The sequence below is a fragment of the Priapulus caudatus genome, unplaced genomic scaffold (assembly GCF_000485595.1).
Source record: "Priapulus caudatus unplaced genomic scaffold, Priapulus_caudatus-5.0.1 Scaffold834, whole genome shotgun sequence".
Classification (NCBI taxonomy): domain Eukaryota; kingdom Metazoa; phylum Priapulida; class Priapulimorpha; order Priapulimorphida; family Priapulidae; genus Priapulus; species Priapulus caudatus.
This window is the reverse complement of record NW_014577895.1, coordinates 66,526-84,574: the sequence shown is the minus strand read 5'-3', so window position 1 is coordinate 84,574 and position 18,049 is coordinate 66,526. Positions and strand designations below refer to the sequence as shown.

At 52.0% G+C, this 18,049-nt stretch overlaps 1 protein-coding gene across 1 annotated transcript in view; it reads right to left on the bottom strand.

Annotated features, from left to right (window-relative positions):
• The window catches only part of LOC106813843 (AP2-associated protein kinase 1-like), a 32,518-nt gene that overhangs the window by 5,275 nt on the left and 9,194 nt on the right, over positions 1-18,049 (bottom strand). Inside the window, exons 11-25 of the mRNA XM_014818073.1 lie at positions 11,461-11,557; positions 11,012-11,121; positions 10,588-10,670; positions 10,047-10,249; positions 9,155-9,453; positions 8,844-9,038; positions 8,061-8,261; positions 7,545-7,626; positions 6,989-7,103; positions 6,388-6,549; positions 5,633-5,902; positions 4,731-4,975; positions 4,179-4,271; positions 3,684-3,779; positions 30-866 (exon numbers count right to left, since the gene is read on the bottom strand). Of these exons, the coding sequence (XP_014673559.1) occupies positions 30-866; positions 3,684-3,779; positions 4,179-4,271; positions 4,731-4,975; positions 5,633-5,902; positions 6,388-6,549; positions 6,989-7,103; positions 7,545-7,626; positions 8,061-8,261; positions 8,844-9,038; positions 9,155-9,453; positions 10,047-10,249; positions 10,588-10,670; positions 11,012-11,121; positions 11,461-11,557 (3,088 nt within the window). The remainder of the gene's footprint in view (positions 1-29; positions 867-3,683; positions 3,780-4,178; positions 4,272-4,730; positions 4,976-5,632; positions 5,903-6,387; positions 6,550-6,988; positions 7,104-7,544; positions 7,627-8,060; positions 8,262-8,843; positions 9,039-9,154; positions 9,454-10,046; positions 10,250-10,587; positions 10,671-11,011; positions 11,122-11,460; positions 11,558-18,049) is intronic.

Here is an 18,049-nt window from a genome sequence, read left to right as displayed (position 1 = left end):
GGGCGGGGTCGTCGCGGCGACGCGCGTGCGGAACTCTGGTGGCGCCATCATGCTGAGCGGTGGCGTGCGGCGCAGTGGCGGCGACGCGGCGACAACGTTGTTGCGTGGTGGCGGCCTTCCCTTCGCGGCGCCGCTTGTTCCGCGGAACGGAGCTCCGGCGAACGGGTCGTCGGCGGAGCGCCGCCCACGCTGAAGACTCGCCGTCTTTCGCCTGAAGGGGGCAGCACCAAAGATGTCGTCGGTCGGCGGCGGAGGTGGCGTCGTCGCGGCAACGATACCGATCGTCGAGCTGCTCTTCGGAAAGATGGCGCCGAAGACGCCATGACGGACGACGGTGGCGGCCTCGGCAGGCCGCGCCCCCTGGTGGCCGTCGTCGTCCGACGCGTCGGCATCTGCGAGAAGTGGCTCGGCGCCGAGCGCCGCGTACGTGGCGCCATCTGGCATGCTCTTGCTCTTCGGCAATCGCGCACTGATGAACGGAAGGAAGTGAGTCTCGCCGCCGCCGCCGCCGTCCGCGTCCGCCGTCACCCCCGGCGACCGGAAGGCGGCGCCCTCTTCTGGCGAGTCGCTCGAGTTTCCTGACGCGTCCTGGTCGGCGATGATCGGGCGATTCTCGAATCGTGCGCCGAGCCGCACGTCGGCGCCCTCTGGCGGCAGCGACTCTGGGAACTTCACGTACATCGAGCGGTCGGACATCGGCGTTGCCTGGTAGGGGGCGCTGTCGAAGTCTAGATGTCGATCAGCGGGGGAGAGGTGTCCACCTCCTCCTCCGCCGCCGCCTCCTCCTCCTCCTCCTCCTCTTCCTCGAGCAGAGTCACGGTCGAGATCGTCTCCCGAGTCGTCGCCGGTGGCGCCACCTTCCTCACCTAAAACAGAAGAACGTCTTTTACTATGACGGCAGCGGCATCTCGTGGCGAGTCGGGGAACTAACGAGCGCGGGACGAACGACAAACCACCGAAAGACCTTCCACCAGAAAAAGTAGTTCCGAGCAGACGAGAGAACGCCGGCGCGAGATAACGAGTGAAAGGCTAGCAGCTCAGCACGAGTAAACTCCGCGTCGAACCACGGTTTCGTTTCGTAAAAACTTCCGCGAAATCCAATCCGAAAAATGAAAAACGAAGACGATACGTCCGTTTTCGACAAGAATGACACGAGTTTTTATTTATTGCGTAGAGTACACACTCGCGAGGACTCTCGGCTAAAGGCGCACCGCAATCACGATGACTACAATCAACGATGTCGCACGAGATGACGTCACTGTACACTACGCCCCCGAGCTTCTACACACGCACGCACGCACTAACGTACACACGCACGCACGCACGCACGCACGTACATACACATGTACATGGACATGTAAGCACTTACATACACATGTACATGGACATGTAAGCACTTACATACACATGTACATGGACATGTAAGCACTTACATACACATGTACATAGATATGTAAGCACTTACATACACATGTACATGGACATGTAAGCACTTACATACACATGTAAGCACTTACATAGTATGTAAGTGCTTACATGTGTATGTAAGTGCTTACATGTCCATGTACATGTAAGCACTTACATACACATAAGCATGCACGCCTGCACTTATGTACACATGTACGCACGCAAGCACACACACACGTGTGACACGGTGCATAACGGTGCAAGACAACAGTGGGAGAGAAATGCATAAAACAAGCGACACCCGGCTCGGTGGTGTGGCATCACCAAAAACTCACGCGAGAATTCCGATAAAAAATATGATAAAAAAAAGAACAAACAAACAAAAAAGCAACAGTTAAAAGATGTAAATGTCTAGCCGAGCGACTCACGCGGTTACGACTTAGACATTTTGACTAATTGGGGAACTTGTCGTTGCTATGACGTCAGCATGATTGTCTCAGATAAAAACGCGAGAAAAAAACATTTCGGTTTTCTTCAATTCTTACCGAGTTAACGTTAACCTCGGCCTACACTCGAAAAATCGGAACGCAAAGGCGTTCAGATTTAAGTGATTGATTATCATGCGATTAAATGACAAAAGAGAGCTATTTCACTTACTACTACAACTACACAACAGGCAGACACAGCGTTGTATCGTGTTTGACACTTTATCCTAAACAAAGTAATCACTTTAAACTAGTTAAAGCCAGTTAACGTATTTCATACATCTTTGATAAGCAAATCACTTGTAAGTTCAAGTTTAATAACAACATACTAACGTGAATGTATATATATATATATACACATATACCCACACATTTACATAGATTGTGCACATATATATATCAAGCAGCAACACACGATTAAATCACTACCAAATAAACCAAATCAACAGAAAACCAAAAAAAAACTAAACAATGTGCTCAACCTCTACCGCCACGCTCTACGATCGGCCACCTGGTGGATTGTCCCGACATTACTCGCCCGTCGCCCACAGAGCCGCCGCAGGGCCCGAAAATTCTCCGCACGCTCGTCGCCACGGCGACGGGCGCCTCCACTCCGGCGAGCGGAGGGGGGAGGCGCAGCGAGGGGCAGGACAATCGACCACGCGACCCATCACGCGCGAGAACGCGAGGAGTGGCGCCCCCTGCCGCGCGCGAGAACGCGAGGGGTGGCGCCCCCTGCCGCCCCGCCGGGCGCGACGCGAGCCGTGTCCGCGTCGATGGGGGGAGTCACCCACGGGTAGCAGCGTAAAGTGTACTTAACTTACTATCGTCACCCGAGCTCTGCCGCGCACCGGGCCGTGCTAACGCCGTAAGCATTAAAAGAAAGAATAGGACAGTTAGTAAGAACCGACATGACGACGACGAAGGAAGAAGACCGAAGAAACGGCCACAGTAAACCAGAGACTGAGCGAGCGCGAGAGAGAGAGAGAGAGAGAGACAGGGAGAGAAGGGGGCACAGACAAGTAGCAGCACTATGTTAGCGAAACACAGACTGTCGGCGCGTGCTGGGTATTTTAAAAGAACCGATCGTTATGCGTGCTGGGTGTTAGAAAAACCGGTCTACACGTGCCGGGTATTAGAAAAACATCTCTGCGCGTGCCAGGTATTAGAAGAACCGATCTCTGCGCACACCGGTGATTGGAAAGCATGCGAGGATAACACAAATGATTAGATTGTTCTTAAAAAATGTGAGTCGTGAAGCGGCGTGATGGCACGCGCCATGGTGCTTCTACATCCGCAGCCACCCCCCCCCCCCCCCCCCCCGCCCGCCCGCCCGCTCGTTCCACATCCTCCCGTCTCTATTTCACACAAAAAATGTCACTAACATTTTAGAATTTACATGATCTCTGATCTCCGAGTCTGTGCGGCAAGATTTATTCATCAAGACTCCCCTTTGACAAAACATTTCTTTAACATGATTTTATCGCCATCTCACCCCACCTCTGGTTGGTTAACAAAATTCTCTCCGTTTTATACGCAATTACGTTAAAAAGATTCGAAGTCCATTTTACGCGAGTGCCCTCCAATCAATTTCAACGATCATTTCTGTGTGTTCCGATTAAAAACCTCCCTTCAGTTCGAAAAGAATCAAGCGTGCGTTTTTTTTACACGAGCGTCCGCCATCGCGACCAGCGAGTGATCTTCCGTCAGCCCCCGACGCGACTTCAGACCGCAGTGCCCCCTGGCAGAGGATTCTGGCTCAGAGGCGCGTGACGCACGTGACGATTTTACCTTCGCTCGACGACACGGATCGCGAGCTGCCCGCCGACAGCGCACTCTGCTGGTAGTCGCTGCTACCCCCGCTGCTGCCCCTGCCCGAGCGCAGACCTGAAACAGCAAGAGATGCAGCGGATGAGAAACACTGATGGCGTGGAGGATACGGATACATAGACAATGATAGAGGAAGGAGAGGGAACACGCTTGAAGGAACACGCAAGATTGAGAGGGGCCTGACCACCACATCCGCGTACAGATAGATCTACATATAATATGCAATCTACAAGTAGATAGAAACATACATGTGTATAATACATACATCTGTTGACATGTATATATATATGTATGTATATCAAGAGCTAATATTACCTATTATTATATTAAAGGTATTGTTAAACAAACGTATGTCCATGCATGTACATGTAGTGCGCGTGTGCGTGTGCCGCATAGCCCAAGGACGTGGACTAAATGCTAGACCATGATGACTGGATAACACGACGTCACGCTCACCTTTCTTCAGAAAGGGGGCGCCAATGAATGGATCGCCGGCCGAGGGCTCATCGTTCATGATCAGGCTCTCCCTGCTCTTCACGTTGGATGTGCCTGAAACACAATGGCAGCACGACTCTACTATATGTGGACTCATCTATCTATCTATCCATCTACATATACGTATATATAATGATAGTATCTGGATTGAGAGAGTGCAAGCGAGTGAGAAAGAGAGAGACAGGGAGAGAGAGAGAAAGAGAGAGAGAGAGAGAGAGAGAGAGAGAAAGAGAGAGAGAGAGAGAGAGAAAAAAAAGAGAGAAAAAAAGAGAGAGAAAGAGAGAGAGAGAGAGAGAGAAAAAAAAACGATAGAAGAGAAAGAATGAGAGAGAGAGATCGAGAGCGAGAGCCACTAAGACTGAGAAAGCTAGGAGAAAGAGACAAGAAGAAGGCGAGAGAGAAAGAGACAGAGAGAGAGAGAGAGAGAGAGAAATAGAGAGAGAAAGAGGCAGAGAAGACAGAGAGAGATAGACAGGAAGAGAGCACACGACAAACACAGAGGGCGCCACTCACTGCTCGTCGAGCCGCGGCGAATGCGGTCGAACTCCGTGCCGAAGATCACGTCCTCGTTCAGCTCTCCGAAGTTGTCCGCTTCCTGGAACGGATTCCATTCGATAACGTCCGCGGAGAGAGCGCGCTGCGGCGAGGCATGCGGAGACGTCGCCGGCGACGCAGACGCCGACTTGGCCTTGGTCGTCACGGTGACGGCGGAGGAGGCAGAGGGGTCGCACGGCGCCAGCATGTCACTGTTGTAGGCTCTGCGAAGAGAGGAGGAGGAGGAGAAGGACACTGGTGTGTTAGATAGCGTGGTGACACTTGTACGTTAGATTGGTGACATCAGTACATTAGTTTGATGACACTTGTATGTTAGACAGCGTGATGACACTGGTACGTTAGACAGTGTGATGACACTGGTACGTTAGTGTGGTGACACTTGTACGTTAGTTTGGTGACACTGGTACGTTAGTTCGATGACACTTGTATGTTACATAGTGTGGTGACACAAGTACATTAGTTTGGTGACAGCAGTACATTAGTTTGATGACACTGGTACGTTAGCATGGTGACACTGGTACGTTAGTCTGGTGACACTGGTACGTTAGTCTGGTGACACTGGTACGTTAGTCTGGTGACACTGGTACGTTAGTTCGATGACACCGGTACGTTTGACACTTGTTGCAGCACCGGTATCTTACGGCGTCACCCTGCTGACAAAGCCTCTGCGGAGGAGGCAGGCACCCGTTTGTCATCATCCATTGACGTAAGATATATGGTATATATGGATACCATAAGCCTCTGCGGAGGAGCTGTCATCATCCATCTACTCGTATTGTCACTCTATACACTCCAACGTACAGCTGGACAGACATACGAGCAAAGTCCGCCGCCGAACTAGCAGACGTGGTGCCACCTACCTGAATGCGCTCTTGCTCTTGCCCGCCTCGCCCAGCAGCGCCGCCGTGTCGCTCTGGTTGCGTCTGTGCGTCTTGCCACCAGGTGGCGAATCCGGCGGCGTAACCGCCACGAGGGGCTGCTCCTCCGCGCACGCCACCGCGGCGTGCACGGCAGTGCCCCCTAGCAGCGACTTTGGTTTGGGCGCGATCTGCGGCTTCTCGCGCGGCGCGGTCGCCGCGGCAACGGGCTCGCCGATCGCTGGTTCAGCCGGGTCGACGGTGGCGCCACCACTGCAATGAAATATGACACCATGCTGAGGCATGTGGACAATGTGTGTGCATATATACATATATATAAATACATATACATATATATATACATGTGTGTGTATGTCAAGTGATTAGAGCAGATCCTTCATCCTCCTACGGACCTACACTGTAATAATGAATACGTCGTGGTCCACGACCTGACCTGCTACAGTCAAACTTGTACACAAGGGAGCGGGAAACTCCCAACAGCAGTTCTCTCGCGCGTGCACGCCGAGGACCCTTTAATGCAAACTGACAACCTTGTTGTGCCACGTATCGCATCGTCTCTTAGAACTCCTATCAAAGCCCTGATTGGCTAGTAAAGCCAAGTGATGCACGCACGGCATGCTCAGAAAAGACTCCAAAAAAGGCAGCGAAAGGAAGAAAAAAGGAAGGAGGAAGAAGAAGCCCCCCCCCCAGGGTTGCTCCCCTCTCTCCCCCTCCCGTCCCCACCCTCTCCCCCGTACCTGGCCTGTGCATTCATACTGAAATCGTCGCTGAATCCAGATATCACAGATGTCGCTGAGAGGTGCTTCTGCCGCTGCGGCGGCTGCGCTTGCGACTGCGCGACGACGCCCGACGGTGGCGCCCCCGCGGCCACCGTCGCTGCGCTGAAGTCGTCGCTGAATCTAGACGCGCGGAGAGGCAACGTAGATTATAAAATACAAATAGAAATTACATTTTATAATTATTATTTGCAATTTAAACCGACCGTTACCGATACCATTGATGCACTTACTGTCTGGAGAATATTAGAATGTGACATTTATACATATATATATAATTATTTATACATACTAGATAGATGGATGCATGGATGGATGCATGCATGCATGCATGCATGGATGGATGCATGGACGGATGAATGGATGCATGGATGGATGGATGGATGGATGGATGGATGGATGGATGGATGGACGAACGGACGGACGGACGGACGGACGGACGGACGGACGGACGGATGGATGGATCCCTGGACGGATGAATGGATGCATGGATCAATGGATGGATGGATGGATCCCTGGACGGATGAATGGATTCATGGACGGCGCCCCCTAGTGAGCTTACCTCGACGACGGTGGCTGCGGCTGCGGCGGTGGATCCTCCTTGCGCGGATCGAACTCCGGAATGTTGACTCCCTTCTGACTAGCGAGCGACAGCAGCTCCTCCGAGAAGGGCTTCACTAGAGAGAGAGTCGAGACGTGAGATGCCGAGACACATAGAGAGTTGAGACGTGAGTCGCCGAGACGTTGAGAGGGTTGAGACGTCAGATGCCGAGACGTTGAGAGATTAAGATACGTCGTTTGTTAAAATTCATCACGCGTTATTTTTAATACCGTGTTTAGAAGAAAGAGATAGACAAATAGGAGTGAGAGAGAAAAGGAGGAGGGAGGTGGAGAGAAAGGGAGGAGGGAGGTGGAGAGGCAGGGAGGCAGAGCAAGAGAGGGAGAGAGAGAGAGAGAGAGGGGGGGGGGAGAGAGAGGGGGGGGGGGAGAGAGAGAAGGGGGAGGTAGAGAGAGAGAGCGAGGAAGGCAGGGAAAGACGGAGAAAGTGAGTGAGATAGAGAGAGATAGAGAAAAACAGAGAGATATAAGGGAGAGCAGAACAACGATCGTTCGCCTACCTTCTACGACAGGTGACGGATCCATGCGTATCAGGTCGGGGGACAGGTCACAGAGAATGCCCTCGGCCACACGCGACTCCTGCTGTAAAACAATAACAGAGGGCGCCTATAGAAGCTTCACCGCAAGTTTCTTTCACATGTGGCAGCATGATACATGCAGATTTCTCGTCTCTAGAAGCATTGGGAAATTTCTCATCTGCTATATTCGACATGTTAGAGGCAAAAACATACGATATATACACAAGTATAATTTTAATCATATAAATAAATATAGTATATAATAGTAATAGTAGTAATAGTATAATAATTAGTAATATAATAAATAATTATAGTGCTAATTACATATATAATTATAGTGCTAATTACATATATAATTATAGCTAAAATTATATACATACTATATATATAACTAGTTCTAACCATAACCATAATTATAATTATAGATATAATAAAAACCAATTGTTCTCTGACAAATCACGCGACAAATCTACAATCGAGCGAACAAATCTACGTTACCGGCACGGCCAGCTGCTCCTGCTGATTGGCTGCTAGCGCCCTCTGCTGGATCGCGGTGAGGTAGCGGAGGGCGAGCTCGGGATCGGTGAACAGACGCTGCGCGAGCCGCTGAGCCGTCTGAGCGTCGCTCGCAAAGTTCGACGCGACGTACATCGCCTGCGCCGGCGTCAGCGGCCCCGCGCGCTGCGGTGCTGCCACCTCCTGGATCGGCGCGGAGGCGGCGGGAGTGGTGTCTGGCTGAGGCGCGGCGGCCTGGCGCATCAGTACGACCGGCTGCTGCTGCTGCTGTTGTTGTTGTTGTTGTTGTTGCTGCTGCTATTGTTGTTAATGCTGCTGTTACTGCTGCTGCTGCTGTTGTTGTTGTTGTTGTTGTTGTTGCTGCTGCTGTTGCTGTTGTTGTAGATGTTGCTGCTGCTGTAACTTCATCTGTAATTGTAGCTGTTGCTGCTGTTGCAGTTGTATCTGCTGCTGCTGTTGCTGCTGTTGCTGCTGTAGCTGCTGCTGTTGCTGTGGTTGCGGTTGCGGTTGTTGTTGTTGCTGCTGTAGTTGTAGTTGTAGTTGCTGTTGCTGTTGTGGTTGCTGCTGCTGCTGTTGTTGTGGTTGCGATTGTTGCTGTTGCGGCTGCTGTTGTGGTTTTGGCTGTTGCTGTTGCTGCTGTAGTGGTTGTGGCTGTTGCTGCTGTTGCTGTAGTTGTAGCTGCTGTTGTTGTTGTTGTTGCTGCAGTTGTAGTTGCTGTTGTTGCTGCAGTTGTAGTTGCTGTTGTTGCTGCAGTTGTAGTTGCTGTTGTTGCTGCTGTTGTAGCTGGAGTTGCTGTTGTTGCTGCTGTTGTAGCATCTGCTGCTGCTGCTCGTGAGTGAACTGGGAGCTAGGTTGAACTGCCACTTGGTCCGTCTGAGCATTAAGAATCTCCTGAGCCGCCATCGCCTGGGACGCCAGCGCCTCCTGGGCGGCCGCATGAGCTGCCCTCAGTGCTGCCACCTACAGGAACAAATAAGCAACAAATAAAAATCTGCAAAAAAAAACCAAAAAATAAGACAACGATCGTGGGGCCCAACTCTCGTCACGCCGCTCTGCCGACAAGTGGCACCACCTACCTGCTGGGCGAGGTTCTGCCGCTGCTCCGGCGTCAGCTGTTGCTGTGCTGCCACCTGCTGGACGTTCTGTAGCTGCCGCTTGAACTCCTCGTATTCTCTCTGCTGAGCAGCGATGTACTCCTCCGCCGTCATGACGACGGGTTTCGCCACGGCAACCGGCAGCACCGTCGCCACAGCGACGGACGTAGGCACCGTCGCTGTGGCAACAAATGGAGCCGGCGCCACGCTCGGGGTGACGGGCGATTGGCTGACGGAGACCACCTGATCTGGGGATTCGGCCGTCTGCGGCGGTGTGGTGGCTGCGCGCGAGAAAACACAAGAGCATCAGCACTGTCCAACAACGCTCACTCGCCCTGGCTCTCCTTGCAAGATGATGTCATCAGGGCGGATCGAACTTACAGCGAGCGATCAAGATGGAGCTCGTAAAAAAACGAACGTCCTTAAAACAAAAACTTAATTTTTATCGAAATTGCACGGACGACACAGCGATAGGTTGCTAGGAAAGCGGGCGAACACGCGGATCAAACGCTGGTGAACATACAGAAACATCGTGGCGTTCACATCACTAGCACATGTGGCAACAGACGGTGACGTTCTGGCAGCGTGCCAAACACGAGGCTTTCACATCGGCACCAGAGGGCGCTACGACGCAGACAACGCAAACATCACACGCTATACGTGACATCACTGCCACCACCAGGTGGCGGCACAAACGACACGAGCTATACACGACATCACTGCCACCACAAGGTGGCGACACAAACGACATGCGCTATACGTGACCTCGTTGCCACCACCAGGTGGCGTCGAACGCCCGACGTCCCGCGCCGCCCAGAGCGTACTTGTAAGACGAAACTCGTAAGCGCACACAAATGCACGAACAAACACACACCTGGCGAGTCACTAACAGGTAACTGGGGGGTGGCGGTAGCGACGGTGGCGGCGGTGGTGGGGGTGACGTTGTTCTGTGGCTGTTTACCGGCGATCGCCGCTAGTTTCGTGAGCAGTCCAGCGCCGCCCTGGTTCGCCTGAGACGCCTTCGGGCGCCGCCGCGGCGCCACCGACGTACCCTGCTCCACCTGGATCGCTGTCGGCCTGCGCGAGACAAGCGAACAGCCGTCAGAAAGGACAAGCGAACAGCCGCTGGAAGCATTAACAACGCAAACTCTCATTCCCATGGAATTGAGAATGGAATCATCAACATGCTCGTTATCGCATGTTACAAGATTAGCGATTAACACGCGGGTTTGCTGTGGCGTCAAAAATATTTTTTTGCAATGATCGCATAAATTTGATGAATTACATTATTTGATTATGATTTAAGCTTCTAAAGAGATTTTCATGCTAAATTGCATGTTATTTCGACGGTGGTTTGTATAGATGGTTGCCTAAATATACCATTAAAAATAAAAATCGAGGCGCGGTGGAATTACCTGAGGGCTTTCGATGTTTGCTTTCTTGACTCGGTCTCGCTCAGCGGCAGTGCCAACTTACTGAGGTCAGGAACGGACACATTCTAGAACGACGGAGAACACAACACTGTGCTTGCGGCAATTCTAACATTCCTCACGTAGATCAACAAAGGTTCTCCACAAACATCGTCCACGCTTACTACTACAGTCATGGCAGCAAAATAATGATGACAGTATAATAATAATAATAATATTTATTAATATTATTATTATATTAATATTATTATTATATCATTATTTATCATTTTACCTATTTATTATTCATTATATATTATTATTATGTTATTTATTATTAATTCATTTATCTATGCGGTTTGTATGAATCAGTTATAATGTACTTACAATCACACATGCACGCATGCACACAGACACGCGTAATACTCACAAACAGGTTATTGACTGGGCACTGCACGCTAGGATATGCGATCTTGAAGGCGACGTGGGCGACCTGGTAGATGTCTGGTCTCCGTTCCGGGTCCGGCTCCAACGTATAACCTGCGAGCGGAATTAATTACGTCACTTTTAATTACGAGTGATGCAAATCAGGGGCGAGGCGCTGTCCGAGGGTTGTCGACAACGTGCGTAAACGTAACCTGCGAGCGGAAAAGCCGACGACACGCGCGTCAGTAGCTGCCGCGGTTCGCGTGCAAAAGTCGCACGTTGGTTTTCTCGTAAATTTCCCGGGAGTTCACCGGAAGTTTTCCGGGAGTTTTCCGGGTTATTTCCACACTTATTCCGAAATGCCGAGACCCCGCAGCGGACGGGCGGCGAAGTTAGCGTTCTGTATCGCCAGCGTGCTGTCACCGCTAGGGGGCGCCGCCACGCAGTACTTACGTATGAGGCGGTGCAGGTCGGGGGAGTAGCGCGAGTTGTCCGGCACGGTGAAGCTAGCGTTCTGTATCGCCAGCGTGCTGTCACCGAACGGAGTCGTTTATATATATATTTATATACCTATATAGTATTCGTCGCTCACATGCACTGCTCACAATTCGTGAATTTCTAGTAATTAAATAACCCCCTCGGGCTACGTATGCACATGCAGATACACACGCACGCACGCGCGCAGACGCGCGCACGCACGCACGCACACACACACACACAACCGAACAGAGCGAGTGCCCCCGCACTGGGGCACCCTCACCACCTAGTAACGCTTCATATGTTGCGGGCGCGCGTCCGCACGCCAACAACACCTATAGGCTTGCATGCAATGCTAAATCTACCGTTGCGAGCCCGACGGAAGGTTTGACCATTTCCGTGCACGCACGCACGCACGTACGCACGCACGCTTATTTGCTACGATAGGATTAAATTGGAATTAGACTACTGGTCTGGTCGCCTGGTCGTGGCGTATGACTGTAGCGAATAGAACGCTAGGTCGACAGCGGAGTTATTCCAACTGGCCAGTGTTCGCTCCGGACCAGAGTGGCTGCTCGAGTGCGCTCTTTGTGACGCGATGCGATAACACAGAGCGAAGGGTGGGGCGCGCTGTTACGAACAATGCAGTTAACATACTGGAATGTATCAGCTGGTAGATAGATAGATAGATAGATTGCTAAATAGATAGAGAGCGTGCGAGAGAGAGGGAGGGGGTGGGAGTGAAAGAGAGAAAGAGAGAACGAGAGAAAGAGACAGGGGGGGGAGAGAAATAGAGATAGATAGATAGAGAGAAAGGAAGGAACACAGAAAGCGAGAGAGAGAGAAAGAGAGAGAGAGTGAGAGAGAGAGAGAGAGAGAGAGAGAGAGAGAGAGAGAGAGAGAGAGAGAGAGAGGGGGGAGGGAGAGAGATAGAGCGAGCGAAAGAGAGAAGGGGTAGAATGGAGGGGAAGCGCAGGCGAAGTCGCGAGAGACACGTTTTTTTGTGAAAGAATGCGCGCGGTCTCCGCTGTCCGCATTACACTCCGGTAAATACAGGCTAGATAGAGAAAACACTCCCTCATCCGATATGTGTTGGGGAGATGATGGGGAGGAGGGAGAGGGGCAGACGAAGGGAGGAGCGGGCGAGAGGATGGGCGGGCGATCTCGCCTCTGGCCTCTGCCGCCGCTAGCGGCAGCCGCGTTTCCAGCGGCCGCGTAGATTCCTCGGTCGTTGTGGCTGCAAGTGTTTATCATTAAATGCATGGCATCGTGTGTACTCGATACTGTATTTGCATTTCATATCAAGCTGCCGCGGCGCTCGCCGCCCCCGTCGTATATATACGTGGCATGTGCCTGTGCGGTTGTTGCGTGTGTGCCTGCGCGCGTGCGTGCATGCGCGGCTTCGCTATCCCTCTCTTGCCTTCTCCTTCCCCCCGTCCCTTCTCCCTTAGCTTCCCGCCGGCGCTCGCACACTTATGGCTGTCTGCTGCCTGCACGCACTGACTGCGTGCGGGCGGGCAAGTACGCCTGGGCGCGTGCCTGTGTGCTGCCGGGAGCTTGCAGCCCCGCGATGTGCTGCGGGCGTCCTGGCTTCCTGCTGCACCAGCCGTCGTTTTCGTGTGTGCCTGCGCGCGTGCATCGTGTGCTCAGTCGGTGCGTGCAAATAGGGCGCTGCTGTTGTGCGTGCCTGCATGCAGTGCGTCGGCGCGTGCGTGTGTGGCGCGTGTGCCTCGGCGCTGTGCCTACGTGTAGACCCGTAGACAACGACCCGATAGGATATAGAACGGTATCCATAGGAAATATCCTTAATGAAATTCACACGTATATTTTTCAGCCTGGCGGCACACTCGGTGTGTTCATTCCCGATTGTAAGCTTTCTTGTCAATTCCCCGAAAGAGTTTTGCTGCCGCTCTCTCATTAGTCCAGCAATGCCAACCCTCTAGAATTTTCAGTACAGTGCATGTATGACCACGCTGAAACAATCGTGCCCCCCCCCCCCTTATATTCAATCAATGCCGCCCCTGCCAGCAGGCACGTACGGCAGCCCGTCGATGCTGCACAGCTAATTCACAACGTTGCCTCTGCGGGCCGTTTTCGCAAACGCCCTGAGCTTCCAGGAGCCCTTACGCGGGCCTTGGACCCAGCCGCAAGGAACTTCGCGTTATAAACAATCGATCCTCCTAGCTCGTACAGGCGGGACATTCCACATTTGGGCTAGCCGTAATAGTTCTGTGTTTAGCTGAACCTGTGACGTATTCACTATTCAAGGTGCCTATTTCGTGCTGTTGCTGACTTGTGAGTTGTGATTATCATGTTAGTCTGTCAGTCTGTTGAATATATCTTTGTCTTGAATATTGACTGTTTTGTGTCTGTGTTCTGGTGGCGGTTGTGTCTGTGTAGTGTGGTGCGACCGCCGCTGATGCTGCTGTGCTGTGTGTGTGTGTGTCGTGCGTGCCTGTGCGTGCGTGCTGCGCGTTGCGTTGCTGTGCGCGATGTGACGGTTGTTTGTGTGTTGTCAGCTGCGCGCCCCGCGAGTGTGCTATTAGCTACGTGCTCTGTGTGCTACATTTGATGGACAACTGAGCCCTGAAAAACTCCGTCTGAGTGCCCTGTGAAAGTGGAAAAGAGCCCTGGAAAATGAAAAAGTAAGCCCCGAAATTTTGAATCTTGGGGCGTGGTTGCAAATAAAGAGCCCCGGAAAAGAAAAAACATTTAATTTTTCACATGTACTATTATGTACATGTATGTATATTTAATCTCTCTCTCTCGTCATGCAGGTGCTAGGGTTCACACTCAACAAGCTGTGCTCTTTCCCCTCCCTCCCCTCCTTCCCTCCTTCTGCCTTTCCTTCTCCTCCTTCCCTCCTCCCTCCACTGTATCGAAGGTATTATTTATAGTAATGGTATAGTATATTAATCTCCTACTCTCTCGTCGTGCAGGCGCTCTTTGCGCTCGGTGTGCATGCTTCTCTACAAGCTGTGCTTCTTCCCCTCCCTCCTCTCCTCCCTCCTTCCTCCTGCACGTATCGATGTTTATATTCTATATGTAATGTATGTATATATAATCTCTCTCTCGTCATCGCAGGCATGCCGCTCGGGGTGCAACACTCATACAACGCTGCGGTGCTTCTTCCTCTCCCTCCCCTCCTTCCCTCCTTCCCTCCTTCCCTCCCTCCCTCCTGTATCGACTGTATATCTATATGTTACAGTATGTACTAATAATCTCTCTCTCTATCATGCAGGCGCTCGGTGCCATGCTTCTACAAGCTTGTGCTTCTGTTTCTCTACGACTTCCGTTCGGTTGACAGCACTGCTGGCTGATACAGAACGCTAGCTTCATCCTGTGCCCGGACACTGCGCTACTCCCCGACCTGCACCGCCTTCATACGCGTAAGTCTGCGTGGGCGGCCCCCCTAGCTCGGTGACAGCACGCTCGGCCGATACAGAACGCTAAGCTTCGCCGCCCTTGTCCGCTGCGGCGGGGGCGGACGCGTCTCTCGGCCCATTTCGAATAAGTGTGGAAATAACCCGTCAAACTCCCGGGAAAACTTCCGCGTGACTCCCGGGAAATTTACCGAGAAAACCAACCGTTGCGACTTTTTGCACGCGGAACCGCCGGCAGTACTGACGCTGCGTGTGTCGGCTTTTTCGCTCGCAGGTTACGTTTACGCCACCGGTTGTCGACAACCCGTTCGGACAGGCCTCGCCCCTGCATGTTGCATCACTCGCTACATTAAAAGAACTGACGTAATTATTTCCGCTCTCGCAGGTTATACGTTGGAGCGGACCCGGAAGGAGCCACAGACATCTACAGCGTCGCCCACGTCGCCTTCAAGGATCTGCCATCATCCTAGCGTGCAGTGCCAGTCAATACCTGTTTGTAGTATTCGCGTGTCTGTGGTGGCGATGCGTGCATGTGTGATTGTAAGTACATTATAACTGATTCATACAAATCCGCATAGATTAAATGAATTAATAATAAATCCAAATCAATAATAATATATATATGAAATAATAAATAGGGTAAAATGATCAAATAATGAGTCGATAATAATAATCCATTAATATAAAATAATATTAATAATATTATTATTATTATTATTACTGTCATCATTATTTTGCTGCCTGACTGTAGTAAAAGTTAAAGCGTGGACGATGTTTGTGGAGAACTTTTGTTGACTAGTGAGGAATGTGTTCAGATGATTTGCCCGCAAAGCACCAGTGGTGTTGTGTTCTCCGTTCGTTCTAGGAATGCTGTCCGTTCCTGACCTCAGTTAAGTTGGCACTTGCCCGCCCTGAAGCGAGACCGAGTCAATAGAAGCAAACATCGAAACCCTCAGTAATTTTCCACCGCGCCTCGATTTTTAGATTGTTGTATTTGTATATTTAGGCATACCATTCTATACAAAACCTACGTCGAATACATGCATTTCAGCATGAAAATCTCTTTAGAGCTTAAATCATAATCAAATAACTGTATTCATCAAATTATTGCGATCATTGCAAAAAATATTTTTGACGCCACACCAGCAAAACCCTCGCGTCGTAATCGCTAGATCTTTTGTAAACATGCGATAACGAGCATGTTTGATGATCCTTTCTCAATTCCATCGGGAATGAGAGTTGTTGCGTTGTTAATGCTTCAGCGGCTGTGTCGCTGTCTTTTCTGACGGGACTGTTCGCTTGTCTCTGCGCAGGCCCGAGGGCAGCGCATCCGGTGGAGCAGGGTCGTCGGGTGGCGCCGCGGCGGCGCCCGAGCACTCGTCCAACGTCTCAGGACCAGAGTGGCCGGCGCTGGACTGCTCACGAAACTAGCGGCCGATCGCGATAACAGCCACAGAACAACGTCCCCCACCACCGCCGCGCCACCGCTCGCTACGCCACCCCCCAGTTACCTGTTAGCTGACTCGCCAGGACGCTATGTGTGTTTGTTGGTGGCATAATTTGTTGTGCTGCGCTTACGAGTTGTCGTACAAAGTACGCTCTGGGCGGCGCACGGACGTCGGCTGCGTTCGACGCCACCTTGGTGGTGGCCAACGAGGCGGTCACGTATACCGCATGTCGTTGTGTCGCCACCTTGTTGGTGGCAGTGATGTCGTGCTATAGCTCGTGTCCGTTTGTGCGCCACCTTGGTTTCGGATGGCAGTTGATGTCACGTACTACGGTGTTATGTTGTTCGCTTTGCTGTTGTCTGACGTCGTAGCGCCCTCTGGTGCGATGTGAAAGCCTTCGTGTTTTGCACCGCTGCCCAGACGTCCACCGTTCTGTTGCCAATGGTAGTGACGCTGTGAAATCGCCATCGATGTTTCTGTATGTTCACAGCGTTTTGTATCCGCCTGGTGTTCGCCCCCGCTTCCTAGCAACCTATCGCATGTGTCTGTCTGTGCAATTTCGATAAAAATGTAGTTTTTGTTTTTAGGACGTTCGTTTTTTTACTGAGCTCCATCTTGATCCGCTCGCTGTAAGTTCGAGTCCGCTCCCTGGATGACATCATCTTGCAATGGAGAGCCAGGCGATGTGAGCGTTGTTGGACAAGTTGCTGATGCCTCTTGTATTTTCCTCGCGCGCAGCCACCACACCGCCGCAGACGGCCGGTAATCCCCAGCATCAGGTGGCGTCTCCGTCAGCCACATCGCACCCGTTTTACCCAGAGCGTGGCGCCGGCTCCATTTTGTTTTGCCACAGCTACGGTGCCTTGTACGTCCGTCGCCGCCTGTGGCGACGGGTGCTGCCGGCTTGCCGTCGTGTTCTCCCTGCCGAAACCCCGTCGTCAATGCAACCGGCGGCCTTTCGAGGACGTAATCGCTGCCTCAGCAGAGAGAATACGGTGAGTTCAAGCCGGTCACGCTTCTCACAGATCACCGCACGCTTCTCCAGTGGCACCGGCTCTGGCAGCATGCAACAGGCTGACGCCGGGCCCGCAGCAGCTTGGTCAGAACCTCGCCAGCAGTGTAGGTGGTGCACTTGTCGACTCGCAGTTGAGGCGGACCCCGTGACGCGAGTTCTGCGCTCCCCCACGATCGCTTCGTTTTTATTTTTTGGTTTTTTTTTGCAGATTTTTAATTGTGCCCTTATTTGTTCCTCGTACCCCACGGTGGCGCTAGCCACTGAGGCCCCTTGCAGTTACTCTATCTTCCGGCCCGCCCATGATGGCTGCTGGCGTCCCCAGGCCCACCCTCCCTCTTGTCGGGCGCGGAATCTTCTCTAGTCGAACCGGCTTCCTACCAGTGGCAGTTCTATCCTTAGCTCCCAGTTCACGTCCCAGTTCTCCTACGCAATGCAGCAGCAGCAGATGCTACAAACAGCAGCAACAACAGCAACTCCAGGCTTACCTTAATCAGCAGCAACACAGCAACTACAACTGCAGCAACAACTTCAGCACTTCTATACAACTGCCTTCAGCAACAACAGCAACCTACAACTGCAGCAGCAACAGCAACTCAATCAACAACACAGCCAGCTTACCCACCACACTACAGCACAGCCTCAGCAACAGCCACAACCACTACGCGAACAGCAACAGCCAAAACCACCAACAGCAGCCGCAACAGCCAAACCAATCGCAA